The 24,413-nt window shown below is 37.2% G+C and overlaps 3 protein-coding genes and 1 long non-coding RNA gene across 9 annotated transcripts in view; 3 read left to right on the plus strand and 1 right to left on the minus strand.

Moving 5' to 3' along the window:
• Positions 1–1,719, plus strand: part of LOC101745072 (insulin receptor substrate 1-B) — a 39,906-nt gene extending 38,187 nt beyond the window's left edge. For 4 of the 5 annotated variants that reach the window (XM_038021685.2, XM_038021688.2, XM_038021687.2 and 1 more), the window contains 2 exons: positions 320–611; positions 878–1,719. In XM_038021685.2, the coding sequence (XP_037877613.1) occupies positions 320–611; positions 878–1,095 (510 nt within the window). In that variant the 3' untranslated portion in view covers positions 1,096–1,719. The remainder of the gene's footprint in view (positions 1–319; positions 612–877) is intronic. The other variant, XM_038021686.2, reaches the window with a different exon arrangement.
• A 1,962-nt stretch (positions 1,720–3,681) lies between these two features.
• Positions 3,682–12,779, plus strand: LOC119631199 (uncharacterized). Of its 2 annotated transcripts, none has more exons than XM_038021697.2 (2): positions 3,682–4,114; positions 4,381–12,779. In XM_038021697.2, exons 1-2 carry the CDS (start codon positions 3,892–3,894, stop codon positions 4,596–4,598), a joined length of 441 nt encoding a protein of 146 aa, XP_037877625.1. In that variant the 5' UTR covers positions 3,682–3,891; the 3' UTR covers positions 4,599–12,779. The 2 variants fall into 2 exon arrangements, with proteins under 2 accessions (XP_037877625.1, XP_037877626.1); XM_038021698.2 differs by having other exon boundaries at positions 4,384–12,779.
• Positions 12,780–12,844: 65 nt separating this feature from the next.
• LOC101738850 (nucleosomal histone kinase 1) lies at positions 12,845–21,661 on the minus strand. The gene is made up of 6 exons (XM_004927417.5): positions 21,203–21,661; positions 19,414–19,483; positions 18,418–18,614; positions 17,299–17,515; positions 16,582–16,755; positions 12,845–15,834 (listed from the first exon to the last, which is right to left on the minus strand). The coding sequence occupies exons 1-6, from the start codon at positions 21,419–21,421 to the stop codon at positions 15,173–15,175; spliced, it is 1,539 nt and encodes a 512-aa protein (XP_004927474.1). The 5' UTR covers positions 21,422–21,661; the 3' UTR covers positions 12,845–15,172.
• Positions 21,662–22,053: 392 nt separating this feature from the next.
• LOC134201833 (uncharacterized) lies at positions 22,054–24,219 on the plus strand. Its single transcript, XR_009977090.1, has 2 exons — positions 22,054–22,264; positions 22,384–24,219. It is a non-coding gene; the product is annotated as an uncharacterized LOC134201833 (long non-coding RNA).
• Positions 24,220–24,413: the final 194 nt, after the last annotated feature.

Genomic DNA, 24,413 nt, shown 5'->3' on the forward strand with positions numbered 1-24,413 from the left:
GGATACTTCAGAATAATTCCGCCTGCCTGCTTGGAGCGGTTGCGGTCCGCGGGCCGCGCCAAGCGACGCTGTCGCGCCTTACTCCAAAGTATCTAAGCATACGTACTCGACACTTTTTGATGAGAATGACTTCCGCGGTGGAGGAACAACGTTTTATAATAAAACATCAAACCCGAATGAAAAAATTATTACTTGCCTTAATTACTGGTTGTAGTGAATCTTGTGAGTCCGCACGGGTGGGAACCACCGCCCTACCAGCTTACAAACATGATAACACGCTTACGTTGTGCAGAAGAACTGATAAGTGTAGTGGTTCCAGTCGTCGCTGCCGCACAGCCCGCCGCCCGGCGCCGCGGCCCGCCAGCGCAACACCGACGAGTACGTGGACATGTCCCCGCGCAACGCCGGCTACGTCGAGATGAAGCCCGCCACCGACGGCTACGTGGAGATGCACGCCAGCCTCCGCGCCGGCTCCGCCACGCTCTTCCCGCTCGAGCTGGACCCCGCCGACGGCCTGGGCCCGCTCCGGGAGCTGTCCGAGGAGGCCCGCCCGCCGCCCGAGCCGCACTACGTCTCGCTCGCCAACAGGACGCACGACGACGCCGCACGAGGTCAGGCACTCTTTAACCTAAACTTGCAATCATCATGCATTTATGCCAATCGTATAAATATAATCCCTGAATCTATAGAAATCAAATTAAGCGTATTAATATGATGTAAACCGTACGTCAAATCCATTATTTATTTAAGTAGCTTAAGATCATATTTTTCTTTCAATTATTAAAAAAATATTTTTGTAAAAGATTACTGAAATTCGAATATGATTGACATTAATTTTTTTGACGTGTAGAAGGCACTTACTTCATTTTACGTTCAGCAGCGGAACCGAACACGGCGCCGATAGTGGTGGCGGGCGGCGGCGGCGTGCCCGCGCGCTTCACGCTGGAGGAGGAGCCCGCCCCGCCCGCGCCGCTCAACTACGCCGCGCTGGACCTGGAGCCGCGCCCCGCCGCCTCCGCCGCGCCGCCGCGCACCTACACGCAGATCGACTTCGTGCGCACGTGCGAGAAGCTGCACGCAGCCGACGGCACGTGAACGCGCGGCGTGGCGTGGCGCGGCGGGGCGTGGCGCGGCGCGGCGTGGCGGGCGGACCGTGTCCTTATAGTGTACATATTAAGACGTGTGTTTTGTTCGGCGCTCGGCCTGCGGCTGCGTGAACCCGTGAGCGTGTCCGATTAACTTTATAACGATCGATATTAAGTTGTCGAAAACGTATGTTGAATTACATTAATTAAGTTAATGTTTGAAACGATGGAAGTTGAAGGAGCGATGTGTCGCTTTAATTATTATTATTTTTAATATTTCACGATCACTAGGCGTCGCTTGCTTTATCTTAACTATTTAATAAGTGTATACTTTTTTTGTTATTAATTTTATTACTATTATAATTCGATTTGATTATTATCAATTCATTGTATTGCGATTGACGAATCGTTTGTAAAAATATAATAGTTAATAATGACATTTAAAGGATTGAAAATTATCCTAACTCCAAAAAAAAGTATCTAAATTATAACTTTCATGTATGTGTAATCGAAATTTTTTAAAGTGTAATTGTTTATTTTTATTTTTAGAGCGACCGTGGGTTTTGACAGCGGCTAGGTAGTCTAACGGTTCAAGATGTAAAATGAATATATATATATATACATTATGTATAAACGTTATATATTAATAATGCAACGGTTGTGAGAGAGGCCTAATGTAGTACATGCAGAGTTGTGTTCCCTGTTCACAAACACCACAATTTTCTAAAAACAAACAGCATTCGATGGAATGGGAATCGAACAGTTGAGCATCAATTATCCCACAAACAAACCAAACGTGGACACTATTTATTATTAACCCTTTTAGTGCTGAGTTTATTCTCACATATTTTTCAGAAATTGATAAAGGATTTTTTTTAAAGTACCGCGCGTGCAATTAAAACTTTACAAAAATCAATGCTAAATTCACAGCAAAATAATTTTAAATGTTTTTTATGAACGTTATTAGAACATTATACATAATAATACCTTTATTCAATCAGCGCAATAGTCAGTATTCCGACGGCACTTTATTCACAGTTATAGAGTCGATCTAGGCTAGCGCTCAAAGGGTTAAACGAAACATTCATCCGTTTCAATAATGTCCATAATTTTACCCAAAACTTCTGAAGACTTAAACATATGTGGTTCAATTCATATTTTTGGTAATTAATATCTAGTGATTTATTAATAATGCTGAGTGGTTTTAATAGTGGTGCAATTGAGGAAGGTCTGACATTAAATTGAGGGCATTAAGGCTCTTATATTCGGAGCACGCGTGCCCGATATATGATCTGTACCATTATTGAATTTATACAGTGATCTTCGACGTATTGTGTTCTCGATAACGTGTAAACAGTGCAATTATTTTTACTTAACTCGTTAAAAAGTATAATTGATGTTTGAGCAGTTTCTAAACACGGTTGGCTTCGGTGGCTGCTATTCGATTATTTATTTAGTTTATATTATTATTACAGTTTACTGAAAAATCTGTTATAGCGCCATCTAGTTACTATCGAGTGAAACTAAGCTTTCTGTTTACGACCAAGAACTTGGCAGTTTAAATAATGCGTAGTCTAGCGTGATTCGGTTTAAAGTGAAATTTTATCAATAATGAATAATGTTAAAGTTATTTGTCTCTTTTTTTTTAAGAGTGCGAAAAGTAATTGATTATATATTTGACATTGTTCCCTCCCGCCACTTCTGTATTACAGGTCATTCACCCCACCTACTAAAGAAGTCACTTTTAAAAATGACAATTATTGTTTAGTGCAGATAATGCGCTACTTATTCATTATATGAACTACTACTTAATGATTTATTACTGAAAGTGAACAATTTATTTAAAGTACATCGCGTTATTTTATTTGAGATAGTTCATAATGGACAGTTGGATGTTGTTATGCAAAATTGATCCGAATTGTTGTTTTTTGTAAAACAGAAGCATCTCTCGCCGATGTTATTTGAGTTTGAAATTAATTGTATTCTGGAGCGATATCTTTACTAGTGTTTGAGTTTCCGTTCAGTTTTTTTTTTTTTGCTGCATTTATCTTAATAGCAAATCTTCATATGGAAAGGAATTCAAAACTAATTAAATAAAAAATCATAAAATCAGGATTTACATGTAACGTTAAATCAACAAATTTGATAAGCCTTCTAAGGCTCAATTATCCAGACTTATAGTTATTAGAAAATTAACTGAATACTTATGGCGACTGTAAGCACTGGCTAGTCCAGTCCTTACAGTACTTTCTAATGTACAGTCAAATGTCTGCATCCTGTAGCTGCCTCGTAGTCGCTTTGTAAGCCCAATGCAGCATCTACACGCTGTTGTATGCAGTACAAATACCTGTTATGACTTCACTATGCTAGTGAATAGGTAGATGGCTCGCCTGGTGTAAATCGATTACCGCAGCCAGTGGATACTTCAGAATAATTCCGCCTGCCTGCTTGGAGCGGTTGCGGTCCGCGGGCCGCGCCAAGCGACGCTGTCGCGCCTTACTCCAAAGTATCTAAGCATACGTACTCGACACTTTTTGATGAGAATGACTTCCGCGGTGGAGGAACAACGTTTTATAATAAAACATCAAACCCGAATGAAAAAATTATTACTTGCCTTAATTACTGGTTGTAGTGAATCTTGTGAGTCCGCACGGGTGGGAACCACCGCCCTACCAGCTTACAAACATGATAACACGCTTACGTTGTGCAGAAGAACTGATAAGTGTAGTGGTTCCAGTCGTCGCTGCCGCACAGCCCGCCGCCCGGCGCCGCGGCCCGCCAGCGCAACACCGACGAGTACGTGGACATGTCCCCGCGCAACGCCGGCTACGTCGAGATGAAGCCCGCCACCGACGGCTACGTGGAGATGCACGCCAGCCTCCGCGCCGGCTCCGCCACGCTCTTCCCGCTCGAGCTGGACCCCGCCGACGGCCTGGGCCCGCTCCGGGAGCTGTCCGAGGAGGCCCGCCCGCCGCCCGAGCCGCACTACGTCTCGCTCGCCAACAGGACGCACGACGACGCCGCACGAGGTCAGGCACTCTTTAACCTAAACTTGCAATCATCATGCATTTATGCCAATCGTATAAATATAATCCCTGAATCTATAGAAATCAAATTAAGCGTATTAATATGATGTAAACCGTACGTCAAATCCATTATTTATTTAAGTAGCTTAAGATCATATTTTTCTTTCAATTATTAAAAAAATATTTTTGTAAAAGATTACTGAAATTCGAATATGATTGACATTAATTTTTTTGACGTGTAGAAGGCACTTACTTCATTTTACGTTCAGCAGCGGAACCGAACACGGCGCCGATAGTGGTGGCGGGCGGCGGCGGCGTGCCCGCGCGCTTCACGCTGGAGGAGGAGCCCGCCCCGCCCGCGCCGCTCAACTACGCCGCGCTGGACCTGGAGCCGCGCCCCGCCGCCTCCGCCGCGCCGCCGCGCACCTACACGCAGATCGACTTCGTGCGCACGTGCGAGAAGCTGCACGCAGCCGACGGCACGTGAACGCGCGGCGTGGCGTGGCGCGGCGGGGCGTGGCGCGGCGCGGCGTGGCGGGCGGACCGTGTCCTTATAGTGTACATATTAAGACGTGTGTTTTGTTCGGCGCTCGGCCTGCGGCTGCGTGAACCCGTGAGCGTGTCCGATTAACTTTATAACGATCGATATTAAGTTGTCGAAAACGTATGTTGAATTACATTAATTAAGTTAATGTTTGAAACGATGGAAGTTGAAGGAGCGATGTGTCGCTTTAATTATTATTATTTTTAATATTTCACGATCACTAGGCGTCGCTTGCTTTATCTTAACTATTTAATAAGTGTATACTTTTTTTGTTATTAATTTTATTACTATTATAATTCGATTTGATTATTATCAATTCATTGTATTGCGATTGACGAATCGTTTGTAAAAATATAATAGTTAATAATGACATTTAAAGGATTGAAAATTATCCTAACTCCAAAAAAAAGTATCTAAATTATAACTTTCATGTATGTGTAATCGAAATTTTTTAAAGTGTAATTGTTTATTTTTATTTTTAGAGCGACCGTGGGTTTTGACAGCGGCTAGGTAGTCTAACGGTTCAAGATGTAAAATGAATATATATATATATACATTATGTATAAACGTTATATATTAATAATGCAACGGTTGTGAGAGAGGCCTAATGTAGTACATGCAGAGTTGTGTTCCCTGTTCACAAACACCACAATTTTCTAAAAACAAACAGCATTCGATGGAATGGGAATCGAACAGTTTCAGCATCTCTCGCCGATGTTATTTGAGTTTGAAATTAATTGTATTCTGGAGCGATATCTTTACTAGTGTTTGAGTTTCCGTTCAGTTTTTTTTTTTTTGCTGCATTTATCTTAATAGCAAATCTTCATATGGAAAGGAATTCAAAACTAATTAAATAAAAAATCATAAAATCAGGATTTACATGTAACGTTAAATCAACAAATTTGATAAGCCTTCTAAGGCTCAATTATCCAGACTTATAGTTATTAGAAAATTAACTGAATACTTATGGCGACTGTAAGCACTGGCTAGTCCAGTCCAGTGTTGAATAACAACATCCAATGGTTCTACAGCGTGTTCAATATATTTAAATATTTTACTATTAAAAAAGCGTTGCTAATTTAATTATTTATGGTGCAAATACAATTTAAGCTCGATTTGGAAATTGTGTTCATCAAGTCATGATTACTGGTGGTAGACCACGTCGTGAGGAGAGGGATGTCTAATAGTGACCGGGCCCTACGATGCCACTGATACACCAAGGGAACTAGCCGAGGGCTCGTGAGCTCGCCAAGATTAAATCGTACTTGTAAGGTGACCTACCCAATATATAAACAGTGTAAGCCCGTCCTATAATGAACCTTCACCGGGAGCATGGCGCTGGTCCTCGCACACAACCAGTTGTCGGAGCCGCCTCCTCGCTCCCGATGCTCTAGGTCAGTGCTTCCCAAGCTTTTTATTGCGCCATGCCCCACTGTAACATTTCTAAAATTTTTATGCGCCCCCCCCCAACTTAATTTTAACATTAAAAAATTGATTTGCGATTGCCCCCTCTAATTATCGAATTGCCCCCTCGTAGGTGCATCTATCCATATTTTTGAAGTGAAACTTCTTTAAGCGCGTTGAGAGTAAAATTTAACTCGCGACAGATTCGTTACAGCTAGAGAGAAAAGATACGAACTTAGGAAGACCCAGAGTGAGAAAACAAAGCGTCTCGCGAACCCCTCGACCGTGGAGAGAGAGCAAGGACAAAGCGAGCTAGGTTGTTTCTCTTATACAAAGCATTCTCTATTAAAAGAGACGCACCGCAGAAGTTGCACTTCTTTCACGTGCACCAAGTTGCAGGCGCATAATTTTTTATTTATTTATAACAAATTTGATTCTGCGTTAATATACTGAATTGCATTGCGAATATTATAAGTAGTGTATACGTTAAGCTTACGGTTATTAGAGCATCGGTCGGTTTGTTGCTAGCGGTGATATTTGTCTGCGCTTGAAACAGGAAGGAAAGGGTTGTATCGTTATTTCGTTACGTGAAGATTTCCCTCCATCACTTTCTAACGCAACTCAAGTTTGTTCCAAAAATATTTAAATAAATCTTACAATGAAAAGTTCGCTTAGGCAAACTAATTTCATTCGAATCTAAACCGTATATATCCGACCTTATGGTTCTGCTGTCTGGAAATCTATATCAAACTAGTCCACTGTGTTCAATATGTAAAAATTAAAAAGAAAACAAATCGTATTTTTAAATTAGAGTTACAGGTATAATTAGGATCTTTGTTTGTTTTGCAATTGAATGACTAAAGCTACGGCTTCATCAATCTTGCTATTCCCTCGTGAGCACCGACGCGCTCGCGATGTACAGAGCTGCGGCTCCCATTGGCTCACTGACCCGGGCGCACCCGTGGACAGTGTTATTACACCGGCCAATCATTCGTGTGACGTCATATGTGCTTATTTAAACGTGCATCCGTCTCTGGTTCCACGAGGACCAAAGTGATTTGTCTTGGTTATTTATTATACTCAAAGTATTTAGGGGGCTTCCATCAATTACGTGGGGCATTTTTGAGAATTTTTCCACCCCCCGCTCCCCTTGGTGAGATTTCGTAAGATGATCCTCAATTCCTTCCCTAATCTCACGCGAGCTTCTTCAAAATGTATGTTTTGGCTGTAAAACTTGTTGGATTTATTATTTTTGAAGACTAGCAAATATTAGTATTTGTGAGTATTACAGTAATTTAAAATCACAATCTTAAAATTAAATAATACGTTGCGCTGAGACGTTCGTCGGGTCGCCCGATTTTATATTCTTCGATTATATATTCTAGTAACCTCGATGGGTTATTCTAGATTCATCGAACTAGTATGTGAGCTCACGGGGCTCAAACCGGGAGTGTTGCTAACACTGGCCCTAGCAAGAGCCGTGCTTCGCAGAATTCGCGGATCGGAAACGCGACCCACTGAGAAGATCCGGCGAGAAACTCAGTGGGCTGTGTCTGTGAGGGGTCGCCCGCGTTGATACAGCTGATCGATAGCGTTCGTACAGTCGAGCGCTATTTTGCTACTCTGCGGGTTCAGACGCATACGACAAACACTATTATGTTTCAGAATTGGCCAAGAAATAAATTAAACGCAATTTTACGCTGTTTCGTGCTAGAAAAAAATAATACGTGATATTTGCTAAGATATTTCTACCTCGTCATACCATTTCAACAAAATTTAAAAAATATTAGCCGTTCAAGCGACTAATAATAATAGTGTTCAAGAACATATACTATTAATTAAATTAAATATACATTAGTAAAATGTACATTGAAGTTTAATTGGATAAGTATTTTTTATGAACACCACTATATTGTAATTATACAATGTAAGTTATACACTAGACAGACGGGCCACTGTGCTTATAGTATTACTGGAGGTCATAAGTAGATTACGAAAAATGTTCACCGGTGCTCACGTTCGGCAACCAATTAGCTAAGCATATTTCTACGAATTGAGTAACGTATACTCAAACTAAACACGTAATTCAAACCGAGGTATAAAGCCACGGTAATGTTGAAAATTTCTATATTATTATTTTGTTAGTATTAATTTTGTAACATGCAATGTATAGTCGTGAAATCAGAAGATAAGCTTCTCAACACAGAACGCGCAATTGTAATGGATCCGTACTTGCACCGTACACACCCTGTATACACGCACAGTCTGTATGAACCACGTAATTGTTACAAAGGGTGTTGATTTTGATAATCAAAATCTAATTGATTAGTAAGTAAGGAGATAGGCGAGTGAGGGAGAAAACATGAATCTTATGCTTTTGAAGCCGCTTTTTGGAATTAATAGCTTTTGTCTTCTCTGTCTGCTGCTGTTCGGAAGATATTGACCAAGTTATATAGATTAGATCTGTCCTGTTCGTTGCGTTCTCTGGGAAAACAATACAATACATACACACAGTGATACAATGAGTAACAGTTTTTCCAAGGACGATATTTTAATGTTATCTGTTTCTTATACTGACCTTTGGCGACTGCCTTCGCCCGGGGACAGCGACAAAGTACTCTGCAAAACATTATTAGGAGATTTTTTTTAGCTCTCAAATGTTATCACATTTTGTTTATTTCATACTTATTTGTTTGAATTCAAGGGAAATCGGAAATGGTACATAGATTCAGCTTACTAGACCTTAAAACTTAAAGAATAAGGTTCATATTTTCTCAGTGGGACTTTAAAATGGGATTGTGGGGATGAATTGATGTTGAAATGTGTCTCCTTTTAAAATACGCCACGTAACTTTAAAAAGTTCTTTAGACAATTTATTTACCACGGCCATCTCAAATTGGAAATATCCGTTGTAATCACAGATTCAGAAGTAATTAAAGCCAATTATATATTCATAAACTTGTGAATTTTATGTTTGAAAATTTTCTGAATAGGACTAGAGTCCGTGACCATGAAAATTGTAAAGTATTGTAAACGTCCAAAATAATAATGAATTAGTCTCTCGAATTTGTATTTTTGCAAGAACATTCTGTTTGATTGTTTGATTATTATTAGATTGACCTTATTATTCGCAATTGTCGTGACAACTTTACAAATATCGGCTGAGTTTTGTCTCATCAGTATGACCTTATCTGGGCCCTAAAAATCAGAGCAACCCCTAGATCATAAACAACTACCCACATATGACGTATTACCCACATCAAGTATCGTGATTGACGTGAAAAATGATCAAAATTCTTCATTTAGTTAGTGGTTTCAATTGAATAGTGACTCACAAGAAAATGTTAATTGAATAATCATTTTCATTTTAAACGTCTTATGGCGGCAGATCTACCCGTTTAGGTTTTCCCGAAATGTTTTTTCCTAATCTTTATATTGTTTCTGTGTTGATGTTGTTTATACCGCTTTCAATATAAACCCTAAGAATACATAGACGTATGTATTTAGTCACAAAATAATTTATGAAGAGTCATGTCGGGTCCGATCCTCACTGTGGAAATAGGTATTTCTTTTTGTCATCAAGTCGATGGGTGAAAGGAGATTTAGCTAAGCGACATTTCTCTTAACACTAGACATTTATCTTTGTAATTAGAGTTGCGTTTTATTTGGTATTACCATCAACAATACGATGTTTTTAATTGAACTTCAATTAAGCTTACTCCGTTCGTTACTTCAGTACTATTAGTTAGTTTTTATGTCTATTTAAAGTTTAATTTTTTTTTCAAATTTTAAACGTTAAATGGCTCGATTGATAACGTTAATAAACTCGCACTAAGCACACTGGAGAACTGCCTAGCTTGGTTTGCGTCGAACATGGTCTGGCCGTAGACTGCCACCTCATAGATGAGATTTCTCACGATTTTCCGTAGATATTCCATATTTTGCACTCTGAATGATTTTTGTGTGCCTATTATGTTAACATGTTTCTACAATTTTTTTTCCTACCTAAGCCTCTCAAGGCTATTTCAGCGGAACCTTAACTAGTAGGTGAGCTCACGGGGCTCAAACCTGACGACGTTCCTAACATGAACCCTAGCAAGACTCGTGCTTCGCAGAATCTACTACCGGATCGGAAACGCGACCCACTCAGAAGATCCGGCGAGAAACTCAGTGGGCACAAAATTATTAAATGAAATATTGAAAGCAGGGTAGATTGAAAGGACAATCAAAATCATCCCTCGTGTTTAATAGTTATTTAAAAAGCGTATTTTAGAAGGAGTCACCGTGGCTTCATTTGCATTGGTGTGGAACTGTACAATAGGGACATCGAAAGCTAGTGTGAATGCGGCCTTATTTTATTATATTTAAATAAATTAAAATATACAAAATGTTACATATATATTTATATTAAATAATTATTAAGTAAATAATAGCAAGGTTTTCCGTGTTGACAACAAATTAATAATTCATCGCAAATTTAGGATGGGAGTGTTACAAAATAATTTTTATTTATAACATTGTTCGACTACCCAACACATCAGTACTGTAATGTTTATAACATTGTCTTAATGTGATTATTAAACCAAACTAATTATGCTATGCATTACAAAAAAAAACGAGATTGAATAAGGATTCTGTGAAATTTTAAATCATTTCTTTGGTCTCATCTAAAGTCAAATGCCTCGTCTTATTTCATTGTTCTACCACTTTTTGATACAATATGTCATAAAATTCCACACTTTACCGGGGGCGAAACTACTATTCTAAAATTGCGATAATTTAAAGTTGTAAATGCACCCACTAGTCCTGATTTCAATTTTTAAACAGTAAATAATGAATAAGTAAATATGTTCCTCTTACAATTAAATGGCGTTAATGTTCTTTTTTAAGGTTTTTAGTACGTAGAATGTATGAAATATTGTCGGTACCGCGAGATTAGATTATGTGGGTTTATCACACCAAGTATACAGAGGGGTAGGTACGGTTGGTCTTATCTCAGTGGCGGCCGATGTTAGTGAGTAATGGACAAAGTTAGCACGCTACGCTGCAAGGGCTTGGGACTACGAAAAGTGAACTGGTTGGGCAATGTATATATGAGTCGACTATTATCAAAGGCGGCAATCTGACTTTTGGACAATGATTGGTAAATCAGAAAAACGAATTATTGACTTTGTATTCCATTGGCAGTCACAAAACTCTTCGGAACGACATCTTAGATAAATAACAGGTTAACTATTAACCTTTATTTAATGCAGGTTTTGAACCGTATTCTTTGAAGGAGACGATTATATTCAAATAAATCTGTATTGACATATCAATAAAAAATTTTTGTCCAAATGTACAGATTGCCACCTTTGATAATAGACGACTCATATATGAGGATACATGTTAATTATGTTCTTTGCTGTATGCCTATCCACACAAATATTTAGTCGTCGGTTATGAACGATAAATGCTCGATAAAAAAAACGATAGCTCAGTTTTATTGATTTTTAAAGTAATACAGACTTACCGCCAAATACTCAAGATTTCACGACTGATTTTTTCCAATGTTGCACATACTGCGACGACGCGTAGCGCTAGTGTCGCGCGCAGTTGATTGCGCGGGTTTCGGGTGAATTGGCGGGAGATTTCAAAATTTTAACCCCAAAATCGAACATTTCCGTGTTGCTGTTACTAATAACACAACAAAAATAAATAACCATAATAAACTTATTTTGACGCAATGTAGTAAATCAATAAATGGTTTCAACCTATTTTCTCAATTTAATGTGAATATACATCATATTTTATTGCTGTATTTATTAAATATTTTCTGAATTGAATGAGAAATTGTACGTTTGAAAATTTCTGAGATAACTACATTAATTAACATTAACTTAAACGAAATAGTGAAATAGAAATCTAAATAAAACTAAGTAATGTTTTAATTGATGTAAATCCGACATAATTGCCAGCCAGTTCATGCGGTGACGTTGAGGCGATACTAAATAGAGATGGAAAATTTTGTTGTGTTTGAAAAGATTAAGAAAAATAAACAATATATTTTTTTACAAATGGTGCTACTGTTTTGTGTTTAGTCGATGGACAGCTTGAACGCTGTTACTGCCATTGTATTTACGAGTCTTTAATAATATTCATAAAGTTAGTAGCGTTGAACCTGTTTGGGCTTCGGAAAGTTCAAAATCGCCCAGAAAGAATGTTAAAACAGTACAAAATATCTAAATTCATAGTTCCAAATGGGTTCACGAGCGAGAGGTCAAATCGCGGATACGTGAAGCGTTTTCCACGTTGCCTTTTCAAACACGCATAGCTATTAGTAACATATGGAGGCCATAAACAATGCGGGTCTTTGATAATAAATGATTAATTACGCTTTTAATTAAGCAATATTGACTTCCATGTTTTACTCAGTGCTAAGAGAAGAACCGCTCACGCGTCCCGCGACGCGGCAAGGGTCCTCACCACGACATGTATTTAATTAATAAACGTAATGAGTCTTGTGGTGGTCCCTTGCAGTCGGGGCCCGGGTTCACACGTAGTTGTAGCTTTTGTAATTCGCGAGACGACACGGCGACCGCAGGCCGGGCCGGCCGGCGCGCGGTCTGCGCTGTGTTACGTTGTCTAAATAAGATGTTTTCATATGTTAAGTCTTGTTTATTTTATATTGTAAATAATAATAATGATAATAAAACGAAATAAAAGCTTTGGATTTGCGCATTTTAATAATTTTATTCAAGTCCCTTAAAAATGTCCTTGAAAAGTCAAATAAAACGTACAGAATATCTATATTGAAATATTTTTTATTATTATTTCGCATTATATTAACAAACTTATAATCAATTATACAAAATTCATGCATGCGATCATCGTAACCGAGTACACGCCAGTACCCTAAAGTAATAATCAAATTAATAAGTTAACGAAAATAATTATGAATAACAATTGGACAAAACATGAATGGGTGAATGAGAACGAACAACCACAGAACCACGAATTTATAAAGAAAAATCTTGGAGATTGGATGTTCGTATTTGGCTCGGGTGATTACAAATTCACTATGTGTATAGAAGAATTTATTCCTATTCGGTGTAATGTGAGGTGGGATGGTAATGTAATTAAACATTGCAGAAACTCAGACTAGCCCTCAAAAAATATCTAAATATAAAGTTTATTTCCTCGTAGTGCTTTTAAAGGCCGACCGTCATCCAATACAAATACAATATAATATAATTTATTCTAATTACATAGATAATTCTTTAATTTTTGCATTCAATTTAAAAAGTATAATGATTTTAATAATGAATCATTTAAAAATTATTACAATTAATTTCGATCGATTACTATTTCATGTTGGCTTACAATGTTAAAAGTTGAGTTACTTATCTTGGGAGTTTTGTACAATTCGTGTGTTCATGCTATAATTCTAATTCACCAGCCTTATTTGAGTGGGAATTGAGCAAAAATCATTTATATATTTTCCTCGAGAAACTAACACACGCTCACTCGTTTATAATTAATAATTTTAATTCCGTTATGTTAATTATTATTTATTGGCACAGTTTTCGGTGTTGAAATGTCTTTAGAGGAAATAAAGATGTTGTACTAATAAAAGCTTAGTTTTTATGAGCTAGGACTTTCACTTGTACAAAACTAGGCTAAAAAAGAGGCTAATCAATAAGTTAGTGCTATATATTTGACAAGTGCAATTTTATATTTGGATTATTGAACTATTTGATAACATTGCACTAACATTGGTGTAAATTTTAATCTTATTTTATGGAAATGGCACTATTAAGGTACAAGTTATTTGTGCTATTCTTATTGCGGTGGTGGTTTACACTATTTCAAATTACTTAAAAAAATACATATTACTAACATAAGCGAAACATTTCTGTCAACGGACAACAATGGTGACATTCCAGAAATGAAAACACTAAATCTCTATACTAAAGATGAGTCGTCTATTATCAAAGGTGGCAATCTGTGCATTTGGACAAAAAAATGTTATTGATATGTCAATACAGATTGATTTGAATATAATCGTCTCCTTCAAAGAATACGGTTCAAAACCTGCATTAAATAAAGGTTAATAGTTAACCTGTTATTTATCTAAGATGTCGTTCCGAAGAGTTTTGTGACTGCCAATGGAATACAAAGTCAATAATTCGTTTTTCTGATTTACCAATAATTGTCCAAAAGTCACATTGCCGGCTTTGATAATAGTCGACTCAGATATAGTAGCTACATGAAAATGAATTAGTATAACAATATTTTTTTAAATGATATAATTTTTTTTTGTTGAACCAGGAAATATATACAAAAAGCACAAAACAATTACACACAGAAATTACTTTTGCGAAAACTAGATCCGACATTGCATTCATTAAAGTCTATAGTGAACATTATTTAAATTGCTAGTACGCGTTAATAATGTTAAAAACGATACAAAGTGACGCAGCGAAACAATTTTTAACATAAGGGATGTGATAATGTACATCAGACTTTATTTTCTAGGAATTTAAAACAATTTTTTTTTTGTATAAAGTAAGTACACAAAAGATTACAATAACATTTCATTTAAAACATAAATTCAAACATTCGAAATACTGACAACTTAATTAAAATGAAATATACTAACAACGATATGTATGCTACATAACAGCAAACAACACATTAACGTTTTAAAAAAGGGATATGAATATCTGGTAGACTCACATACCAGAAATATCTTTAGTAATCCAGAGTAATTATTCTATTGCATTATATCAAAGAGAAAAACTACAGTCAACATTCGTAGCAGCAGGAACTGTCTCCTGTATAGGTTTGTTAGAAACAGATGTGAAGGTTCTTACATGTTGTATTTAATACTTAAAAATTTAAGTCTTATTAATTATTATTTTTAACAAATAACTTTGTATATTGCAATGTAATAAAAGATAACATTTTAAGGACATTTCAAAAAAATGCACAATTTTTGGTTCAATGTTACGTGACAATCTGCTCTTGTACATTTCTTAAGCATGACTCAGTATTATCTGTCTTCATATAAAAATACCACATCGGTGTTGTCTTTCTGAAACTGTCCCTAAAACCCTTTCAACACGAGTGGTTTATGTGGGGGGCGATCGTCCGTTGACGACGGTAGGCGCGTCCTTCCAGGACCTGCCCTTCTTCACAACTCTCTTTCTAACGACCTTTTTAATAGTGACATGCTCATCGGTTACTACTTTCCTTGGACGTTTAACCTTCCTCTCTTCAATAACGAATGAATCATCAAATATATCACCACTTGAATTCACTGAACTTTTTTCACCGATCACTTCACTGATTGGACTGTCGAAAGAGACTTGTCTGCCTTTAGCCTTTTCAACGGAGGTCTGTGTCGCGATGTTCGCGTGATTTTTCTTGGTCGGAGGCGTGGCCTTCGGCGCTAGTCTGGTCTTTTTAACTTTGACTACTAAAGCAGGTTCGGTGGATTTCCTTTTTGTTTGTCTGATGTTTGTAATTTTTTCTGGTCCGTCAGCAACCGTATCAGTGGTGACTTTGGTGAGCTTGCCTCTCCGCTTAGTCACTTTGTTCTCTTTGAGGCTGTCGTCCTCGCTGTCTTGTGTTCTTGTTTTCGGTTTTTTCTTTGGTGTAAATTCTAGTTTACTTGTTTTTGTTTTCCCTTCCTTTTTGAGGTAAGTTTCGAAGAGTTGCCGACATTTCGCGTAATCTGGTATTTGTTTGGGCTCCAATGTGTTTATGTACTCAAAGAATTTTATTAGAGCATCTGAAAAATTATAGGTAAAGTTGTATATTTTCATATCGAAGTAGAATTGGATTAAGTTAGATTTATTTAGAAGTCATCATGGTCTAAAGGTTAAGACGTCCGGTATCTAGCGTGGCAACGGTGTTCGAATCCCGGTAGCGGGTACCAATTTTTCCAATAAAATAATTACTTAATAAATGTTCATGATTGACTTCCATGGTGAAGGAATAACATCGTGTAATAAAAATTAAGTAAGGCAGCTGCTGTAATGCAATAACTAAGACACAGAACTCATGTTTAAAAGGGGGGGGGGCTTTGTCATTGTAGATGTTTATGGGTTCCAGTCACCACTAATCACCAGGTGGACCATAAGCTTGTCCAACCAATTAACCAATAAAAAAACCTTGGTACTAATCATGTTAATTGAGCAGGGCTGGTGGACGCCAAATACAAAAATAAATGCAGAGTGGAGAGATTACTCTATCACTTACATTTGGATTACATTACAACTTTGTGACTGAAACAGGTCAGATGTTGTACTTATTCATTCCCGTTGAATAATTACTAAAATTTTATAAATTGTTCATTGCATTAAATTTTAGGAAGAGGCATACCTAAGAAAAAATGGATGGATTGCTTGAAATACGATATGTGTAAGAGGGGAGTGAGCGAAGAAATGGTATATGATGGAGAAGCATGGAAAAAGAATACATGTTTGCTGACCCCAGGTGACTGGGAGAAGGGCAGGAGAATCATGATTAAACATACCGGGAACATCATGGTACTGTTTTGTGATGTTGGCTTTCACGTTTTTCATGAAGGCTTCTTTCAATGTTTGAACAGTACGAGGTTCTTTCAATGATTTTTCCCATGGCAGTTCCCCTGTTATCCACTGCAGCATGTTGTAGCCCAAAATCTCTAGATCACCACGCATCGTCGGTACTAAAATATAAATTTATGCAGATATGATGATGAACTGATGTACAGTTTGCAGTAATTGTAAAATGTACGAAACATTCCAAGTTTTTATTCATGTCTCGATCAGTGAAGTAAATTTTTTCATGTCTTCCAGGTGTCCACTACACTGCCCACTTGGTGAGTTCATTATCTCAACCCAGACACCATTACGTCAATGACGCCGATTGCTTTAAGGCATAAGGTAGAGCTCATAAATTCTGAATGCATAACTGCTCAGTGGTGGAAATGGAGAATAGTGGTCTCAATCTGTGCATGCTCAGCAGTATATATTTGGGCTCTAATGTGATTATGTACTTAAGAATTTTAGAATAGAAAAATTATGCTTAGTGTATGTAAAGAGCAGGCATATGGGTATGCCCTGTCACTAGTACAGCCACCATTCCAAATAGGTTGACATTTCGATTTGAGATATGAAGACACAGCAACATTCTAGTCCATTACGTCAATGTACTAGAGAAACCAAAATATAAGAGGATCATCATCTCATTAAAAAATAACAGCACTCACCACCTAAGTGTGCATCACGACTTGTGTACTCAATAGTTCCATTATGGGCAGATTTAGGGTCTGGTTTGAACTCTTTGTCATTGACCCGAGAAGCCAATCCAAAGTCTACGAGGTAAGCTTGGTGTTCTTTCCCTTTCTTCAATCCCATCAGAATATTAGCTCCTTTGATGTCAGCGTGAACATAGCCCCGATTATGTATGTACTCTAATATGTCTAGCTGATAAACAAATTTTTAGGGTTAAGAAAAAATACTACAACTGCCTGCCAAATAACTCTCATGTTTATGATGTAGGGACTAGGGTATCATAAGCCTTGAAGAAATTAGTGGCAGCCATGTGTTAACATATGATGCAGTTTGCTGGTACAAAGTCACCTGGACTGACTAGATAGTGCAATAGCACACTGGTCATATTTAGGCAGATTTAAACTAATCATCTGTGCAATTAAAGCTCGGGTTACTCTATTGCTCTGAATAGTAAACTTCATTATTATAGATAAGTGACTAATATTAAAAAAAAGTAATGTTTAAAAAAAAAAGACATGCCCGCTGAGTTTCTTGCCAATTCTTCTCAGGGCGGAGGCTAGTTTTTGTGAATTGGATGTTGAATAAAATTTTTTTGATTTGATTTGATTTGATGGTAGGGTTTTTTGTGACCCTACACAGATAAATACCACCACCATACTTATTTCTGCTGTGAAGCAGTATTGGGTTTCAGTTTGAAAAATGGGGCAGCTGCAGAACTATAACACTGAGAACATTGAAACTTTCTGGGTGGAATGTGAGCTCACCTACCCTTATAAGCAAATCCAAAAAATTGGTCTTAATATTTTAAATGTAGAATGTGTACGCTAGGTATGCTATCTCATTTATAGGTATAGGTTTAAACACATGGATTGAGCTTAAATCATCACACTATGAACCTGTATTGATCAATATGATAATATGGCTGTCTGCTAGTACTGAAATTAAGACTTAGTACTACTTTATCAGATGTCACTAGATTGCATTAAGGTCTATGGTAATCTTATAATCATTTAGGACCAGAATCATGAACTTGGCTTGCCACCTACAGATACTAATAAGTTTTCATCACTAAATAAAATATTAGTATTACTAACCATTTGTGATCCTAATTGGAAGACTGCAGTCGGTGAGAATAACCTCTGACTCTCCAGGAAAATGCTCCAAATGTCTTTACCATATCTTTCTAATATAAGGTACCTGTACTTTTCACCTTTGTACATGTGAGAGCCGCTGCCAAAATGAGTCGGCATTCCAAGGCTCGTTAGTTTCCTTTCCTTCATAAACTGTGAAACTGAAATGGTATAGGGCGGTATGGGTGAATTAACTCATTGCAAAAGTGATTTCAACTAGTCCTCCCCTGTAGTCCCACCTCTACTGGTGGTAGGACCTCTTGTGAGTCTGCGCGGGTAGGTACCACCACCCTGCCTATTTCTGCCGTGAAGCAGTAATGCGTTTCGGTTTGAAGGATGGGGTGGCGGTCGTAACTATACTTGAGACCTTAGAACTTTTATCTCAAGGTGGGTGGCGCATTTACGTCGTAGATGTCTATGGGCTCCAGTAACCACTTAACACCAGGTGGGCTGTGAGCTCGTCCACCCATGTAAGCAAAAAAAAAAGTTACCAGAGCCTATAAGCATGACAATGTGAATGCTACCAAGTGATGGTATCTTGTGGGTACAAGACACATTTCACAGTGTCAATTATATTGTAGAAGCTAATTTAAATATCAAACTGGACAAATAACTGCTTCACACCAGGAATAGGCAGGATGGTTAGGCAGGCATTTTATTCCTATTTATCTGCCTCTAGCCTCAAGCTATTCTGGCTTCGCCTTGGTTGGACGGTAAACTCACCCACCAGGTTGGAATTTGACCCACTGCACTGCGAGAAGATCCACAGTCAAACAAGCTGGGTTTTGTCTGTGTGTGCCATATTACTAATAGAATTTTTATAGTAAGGACTTCTAAACATCAGAGCAAAATGCCACCCCTCAACTCAAAGCTTTATGCACAAATCTCTAGTGGCCTTTAGAGGTCAATAAAATCAACCTTTTTATTAAAATTTCATTAGTACATTTGACAAATACCTACTATCATCTTTGTTGGCATTTCTAAGGTAAAAGTGTTTCTCAACAAACAAGGGTCCATTCTCATGAGGTTCCTGTAACAAGATTGTATTTCACAAAATATATTTATAGTCGGATTTTTTATTAGACGAAATAACTGACGTTTACTGTGTTGTCAGTTTTTGATGAAATAAAAATAGTGTTGTGACAAAGTGAACGATTGAAAAAACTCCTGAATTAATGAAATTGCCTCGATTGTCTAGTGAATAGTTAGTGTGCCGAACTGCCGATATCGGGCACGGGGTTCGAATTTTAGTCGTGCTTTGTACATACCAACGAGTTTTCGACGAAACATTATGTTCCTATGGTATCTACCTGTACTGAATACCGAGTGTTTTAAACATTAAGAAAAACATTGCGAGGAAGCTTGTAAGACTGTCCTATTTCCAATGCATCATATAGTTGAAACTATAGATGTATAAAATATAACAATTATAGGTACATAGGTAATGAAAATAAAAAAAACTGATTGTAGTTACATACTACTAGTAACATATTATTATATTGGATCACTTTAATACAATTTTATTGTAAAATATAAATAATATTCTTTTATAGTTTGAAATTAATGATTAACTCTTCACACTCATTGTTCATTTATGTGATTGAACGAGAACTGAACGCATCACTATTACTTTAAATATAGCAACATTATTTCACAAAGTGACATTAGCTACTGTCAGCTGGCTTCGTCTAATTAAAAATCCGACTATAGTTTAACATCAAAATATATGCAGATTTATATATTCAGCAGTAATTTTACAGTTTTAAGTGGTTTTAGTCATTTGCATGTTGAGAGGCTGAATATTCTAAGGTGCACCTTGAAATGGTATTGAATTGTATTGATTGAAATTACAAATATAAATTTATTAATTTCAATTTGCATGTCATTGAACTTTTTTATTGAAAGCCATAATAAATTCTATATCTACTAAATCGATACAGTCGAGAGATACAATCCCAACAAGAATGTGAAAACACTCAACAGCATGTAAATGATATACTTGAGTTTTTATGATTATAGCAGTAAGATGAAAAGATTTGCAGTTCCTCACTTACACACCAGGTCATCTAGTAATATTATTTTCTAAATCTTTGACTTAACAGTTTGCATTATTGCAGAATCATTCCTTGGTAGTTTTCTTAAATCTATGAACAGGTAGTACTAGAATATTTGTGAGATTTTGTAATGTATTGGTGTAGAGTAATATTTACCTATTTTGCATAGAAATATATTAATACAATTTGAATATTGTACGGTTTGTCCGCACAACCCTCTACTGTGATAATGATAACAACTCCAATACTGATTAATTGTTTATTGATACGAGTATGCTGGTTATGATTATTTATATGATAACAATGACATTATGCGAGTACGCGACGCCTTGCTGATGGCGGTACACGAACTGAACGAAAATGAATGACTTTGACGTAAAATGCATCTGTATGCAATATGATGTGCGCGCTGGCCCTGTACAAATATAAAAAATACAACCAGATGCAAACAAATTCTGTATTATAATTTGAAAACGAAACCATGTTTATTTTCACTATAAGTCTGTTTGAATGCACTTAAATAAGTTTTTAGTGGCTCCTTATTTTACGATTGTTGTATGTATGATTTGGCGCGTAAAAAACTTCTTTTGTATTTAGTCTAGTTTACTTTCGTTTTTAAGTAAAAAGTAAAAAAGTGTTGGTTTATACTTATTTAATGAACAAAAAAATCAATCCATTGATCAGCAGATACTTACGATTTTGACAACATACGGGTAATTCGCATTCTTCCTGGGAGAGCCATCTTCGCAGGCAGCGTATATCTCTCCAAAGCCCCCAACGCCTACAGAAGGACCTATCCTCCATTTTTTCTTGGCCGTGGTGTCACATATTACCTCTCCGATGGGAATAGGAGCAGGCATTTTGTATCCATTTGCCTTTTTTCGCGGCGCAGCTTTCTTCCCTCGGCCCGACATTTTAAATGGAAACTTATTTTAATTTTAAATGACTCATGGAAGAAATCACTCTGGAATAAATTTATCACTAGCGATGTTTTGCAGAATTAATGAAACTAAAGTTAACTGAAAATGCAAAGTTAACGATTTTATTACTATTTTATCTCCACTTTTTAATGTTGAGATCAGTTGACAATTTGACATTGTTTGATTCGTTTGGATAAGCAAAGGGAACAAAGCCCATACTATCAAATCTCTTGTAGCATACAGTAAAAGCCGTGTTTGTTTTACATTACATCATGGTATTACAGAATTAAATGGCTTACTTCATTCAGTAAATACAAAGTAGTAACAACTATGACCTATCAGTAAAATAAAATAATCTATCAGTAAAAGCTGTGGGAATTGACGGACAGGTCAATGTATTTTTTGATTAAACCAACAAAATTAATGATACTGATGATGAGACTGAGACTAATGATGATAATTTTCTGATACTAAATGACTAATAAGCCATGATTTTTCTATGTTTAAGCCCGATTTTTTTTTTAAATAAATTGAATAATTGTGATACTATTTTCTTTGGATTTCGCTAGTCGAAGACATAGGTGCCTACTTTTACGTTGTAATATTGTCTATAGATAGTATTAGTCACATTATTTTGACGTTTTGAATACATTTAGTAGTTTTTGTGATCACATGATCGCATTTTTATTTAAAACAATTCATATTACATACTTGAAATGATGCGTTCCCGTCAGTTTTTTTTAAATCACTTTCTTAAATATTTAAATGTCCTTGATGTTCAACATTAAATTCTATCCGATGATCTACAAGCGAAGTAAATTGTTCCTTCGAAATAAGGTGAATCTACAAAACTTGCATCCGTCCGGTCATCACCTATGCCAGTGTAGTGTTCGCTCAGGCTAGGCGGCCCACACTAACATAAAACCCCTTCAAGTCATTCAATCCCGTTTTTGTAGAATAGCTGTCGGAGCACCGTGGTTCAAGAAGAGCTTGGATCCTCATGACGACTTGAAGTTGGACTCCATTAGTAAGCAGCTACAGTCGCCATCAGTGCGCCTTTTTGAGGAAGCTGCGCGACACGAAAACCCGCTAGTCGTGGCCGCCGGTAATTACAAATCCGAGCCTGCGGACCGAATGGTGAACAGTCGTCGTCGCCCTAAGGCCTAAACGCGTCATTTCGATCCTCCCGAACCACTAGCTTTGTGTTTTTAGGTACCTCAACGACCGAGTCGAAGCCGAAGGGTTCGACGAGCAAATTATTAAGGCTCAGACACAGCCCACTGAGCTTTTCACCGGATCTTCTCAGTGGGTCACAACTCCGATTCAGTGGTAGATTCTGCGAAGCACTGCTCTTGCTAGGGCTAGTGTTAGCAAATTCTCTCAGACTGAGGCCGTAGTTGACGAGTTCGACGAAGACGGTGACCGGTGATAAGAAGATTTACGTGTCGTGCCGCTTTGTTGAAATAGCGTTCTGACGCTTCCTTGAGCTACTTACGTATCGGTAATAGATTTAGGTCGGCGTGAAAATCTACATTCCTCACATACCACGGTGCTCCCACGACTATCCTGCAGAAACGGGATAGGGTGATCCGTAGAGAGTTAACGTGTGTACGGGCCGCGTTAGCGAACACTTCGCTTGCATAGGTCATGACAGAACGTATGCAAGTTTTGTAGACTGTCACCTTGTTAGGAAGGGACAATTTACTTCGCTTGCAGATCATGGAGTAGAGTCGAACGAGGGGTTGCGTACTGACTTAATGTGGGGTCCGAATGTCATCCCCGTCTTGAGAGTGACGCCTAAGTACTTAGCCTTTGAAGCCCACGGTATGGGCTGGCCAAAGATTTTTATGGCGGGAACGGAGTTAACGCCCCTAATTGGTGACGAGATATTAGCAGTAGTGTCGGGGCGACCCTTTTTGAAGAGCACGGCTGTGTTTTCGTGGGCTTGATGTCAAATTTTCCCTCGTTCAAATCAACGAGATGCGAAAATTGATAGTCAACCATAATGTGAATGTGAGGCCAAAATTAAGACAAACTCTATTCACAAATAATAAAAACGTAACTACATGTAACATTACCATATAACTTTATTGGACTTCAAAACAAAGTTCAAGTCGGATCTGCTATTAATAGAAATCTGTAAAATTCGCTAAAAAGTTCACTAGCCTTACATTAAATAATTATAGATGGTCTTTTGAAAATCTTTATCTTTAACATTGAAAAGAAAATTTTTTGAGCACGCGTAGAAAATGATTTTCATTTCACCATTTCGTCTGGTCATAAATTTATGAAAACTTAATGAGTGCACGAATCAGTGAATGAATGACGAAACGAATTGGTAGGTAGTGCTGGAATGAAAAAAAAAACCTTGGAACTATTTGAAACATTTCACAATATTCTACGTTTTGGATTGGTACCTATATGTCGTATTGTCTACGAGCTCCGATAAATATTTATCATTCAATTCTGATTTAAGGCATAGAACTTTTTAAACTATTAAAGTATTTTGTATCCTGCACATAATTTCATAGACAATTAACAATTGTGTCCTAGTCATAGAGTATCTGCTTTGGTTCCAAATTCCAATTTTGCATCAAAGTATCCAAAGATTCGCCGGTGTTAATTAGTATGTATTGTTTTTATTCAATGTTATATTTAAATTTAATCAAAGGTTTTAAGTCTATTTTTGGTTGTTAAGGGTATACTGAAGTATATTTTTTAAAATTATTTTTCTTCAGATGATAATTTTTATGAAAGAATTAAATAAACAACTTTATTTGCTTTGAATTTTACATTCCTAGTTTACATTATTATATTTTGGGGTTAATCTGTATTTATGTAAAACTGTTTTCAATCCGCGAGTTCCGCGACCAACAATTTACAATTATTTACGATTTAAAAGAACATGCTAAATAAATTCTGGCGCTTTCTGTAAAAGTACAAAATTAAATGTATCAAAATTACATAATTATAAAAAACGACAGAA

Source organism: Bombyx mori, chromosome 3, assembly GCF_030269925.1.
Source record: "Bombyx mori chromosome 3, ASM3026992v2".
NCBI lineage: Eukaryota > Metazoa > Arthropoda > Insecta > Lepidoptera > Bombycidae > Bombyx > Bombyx mori.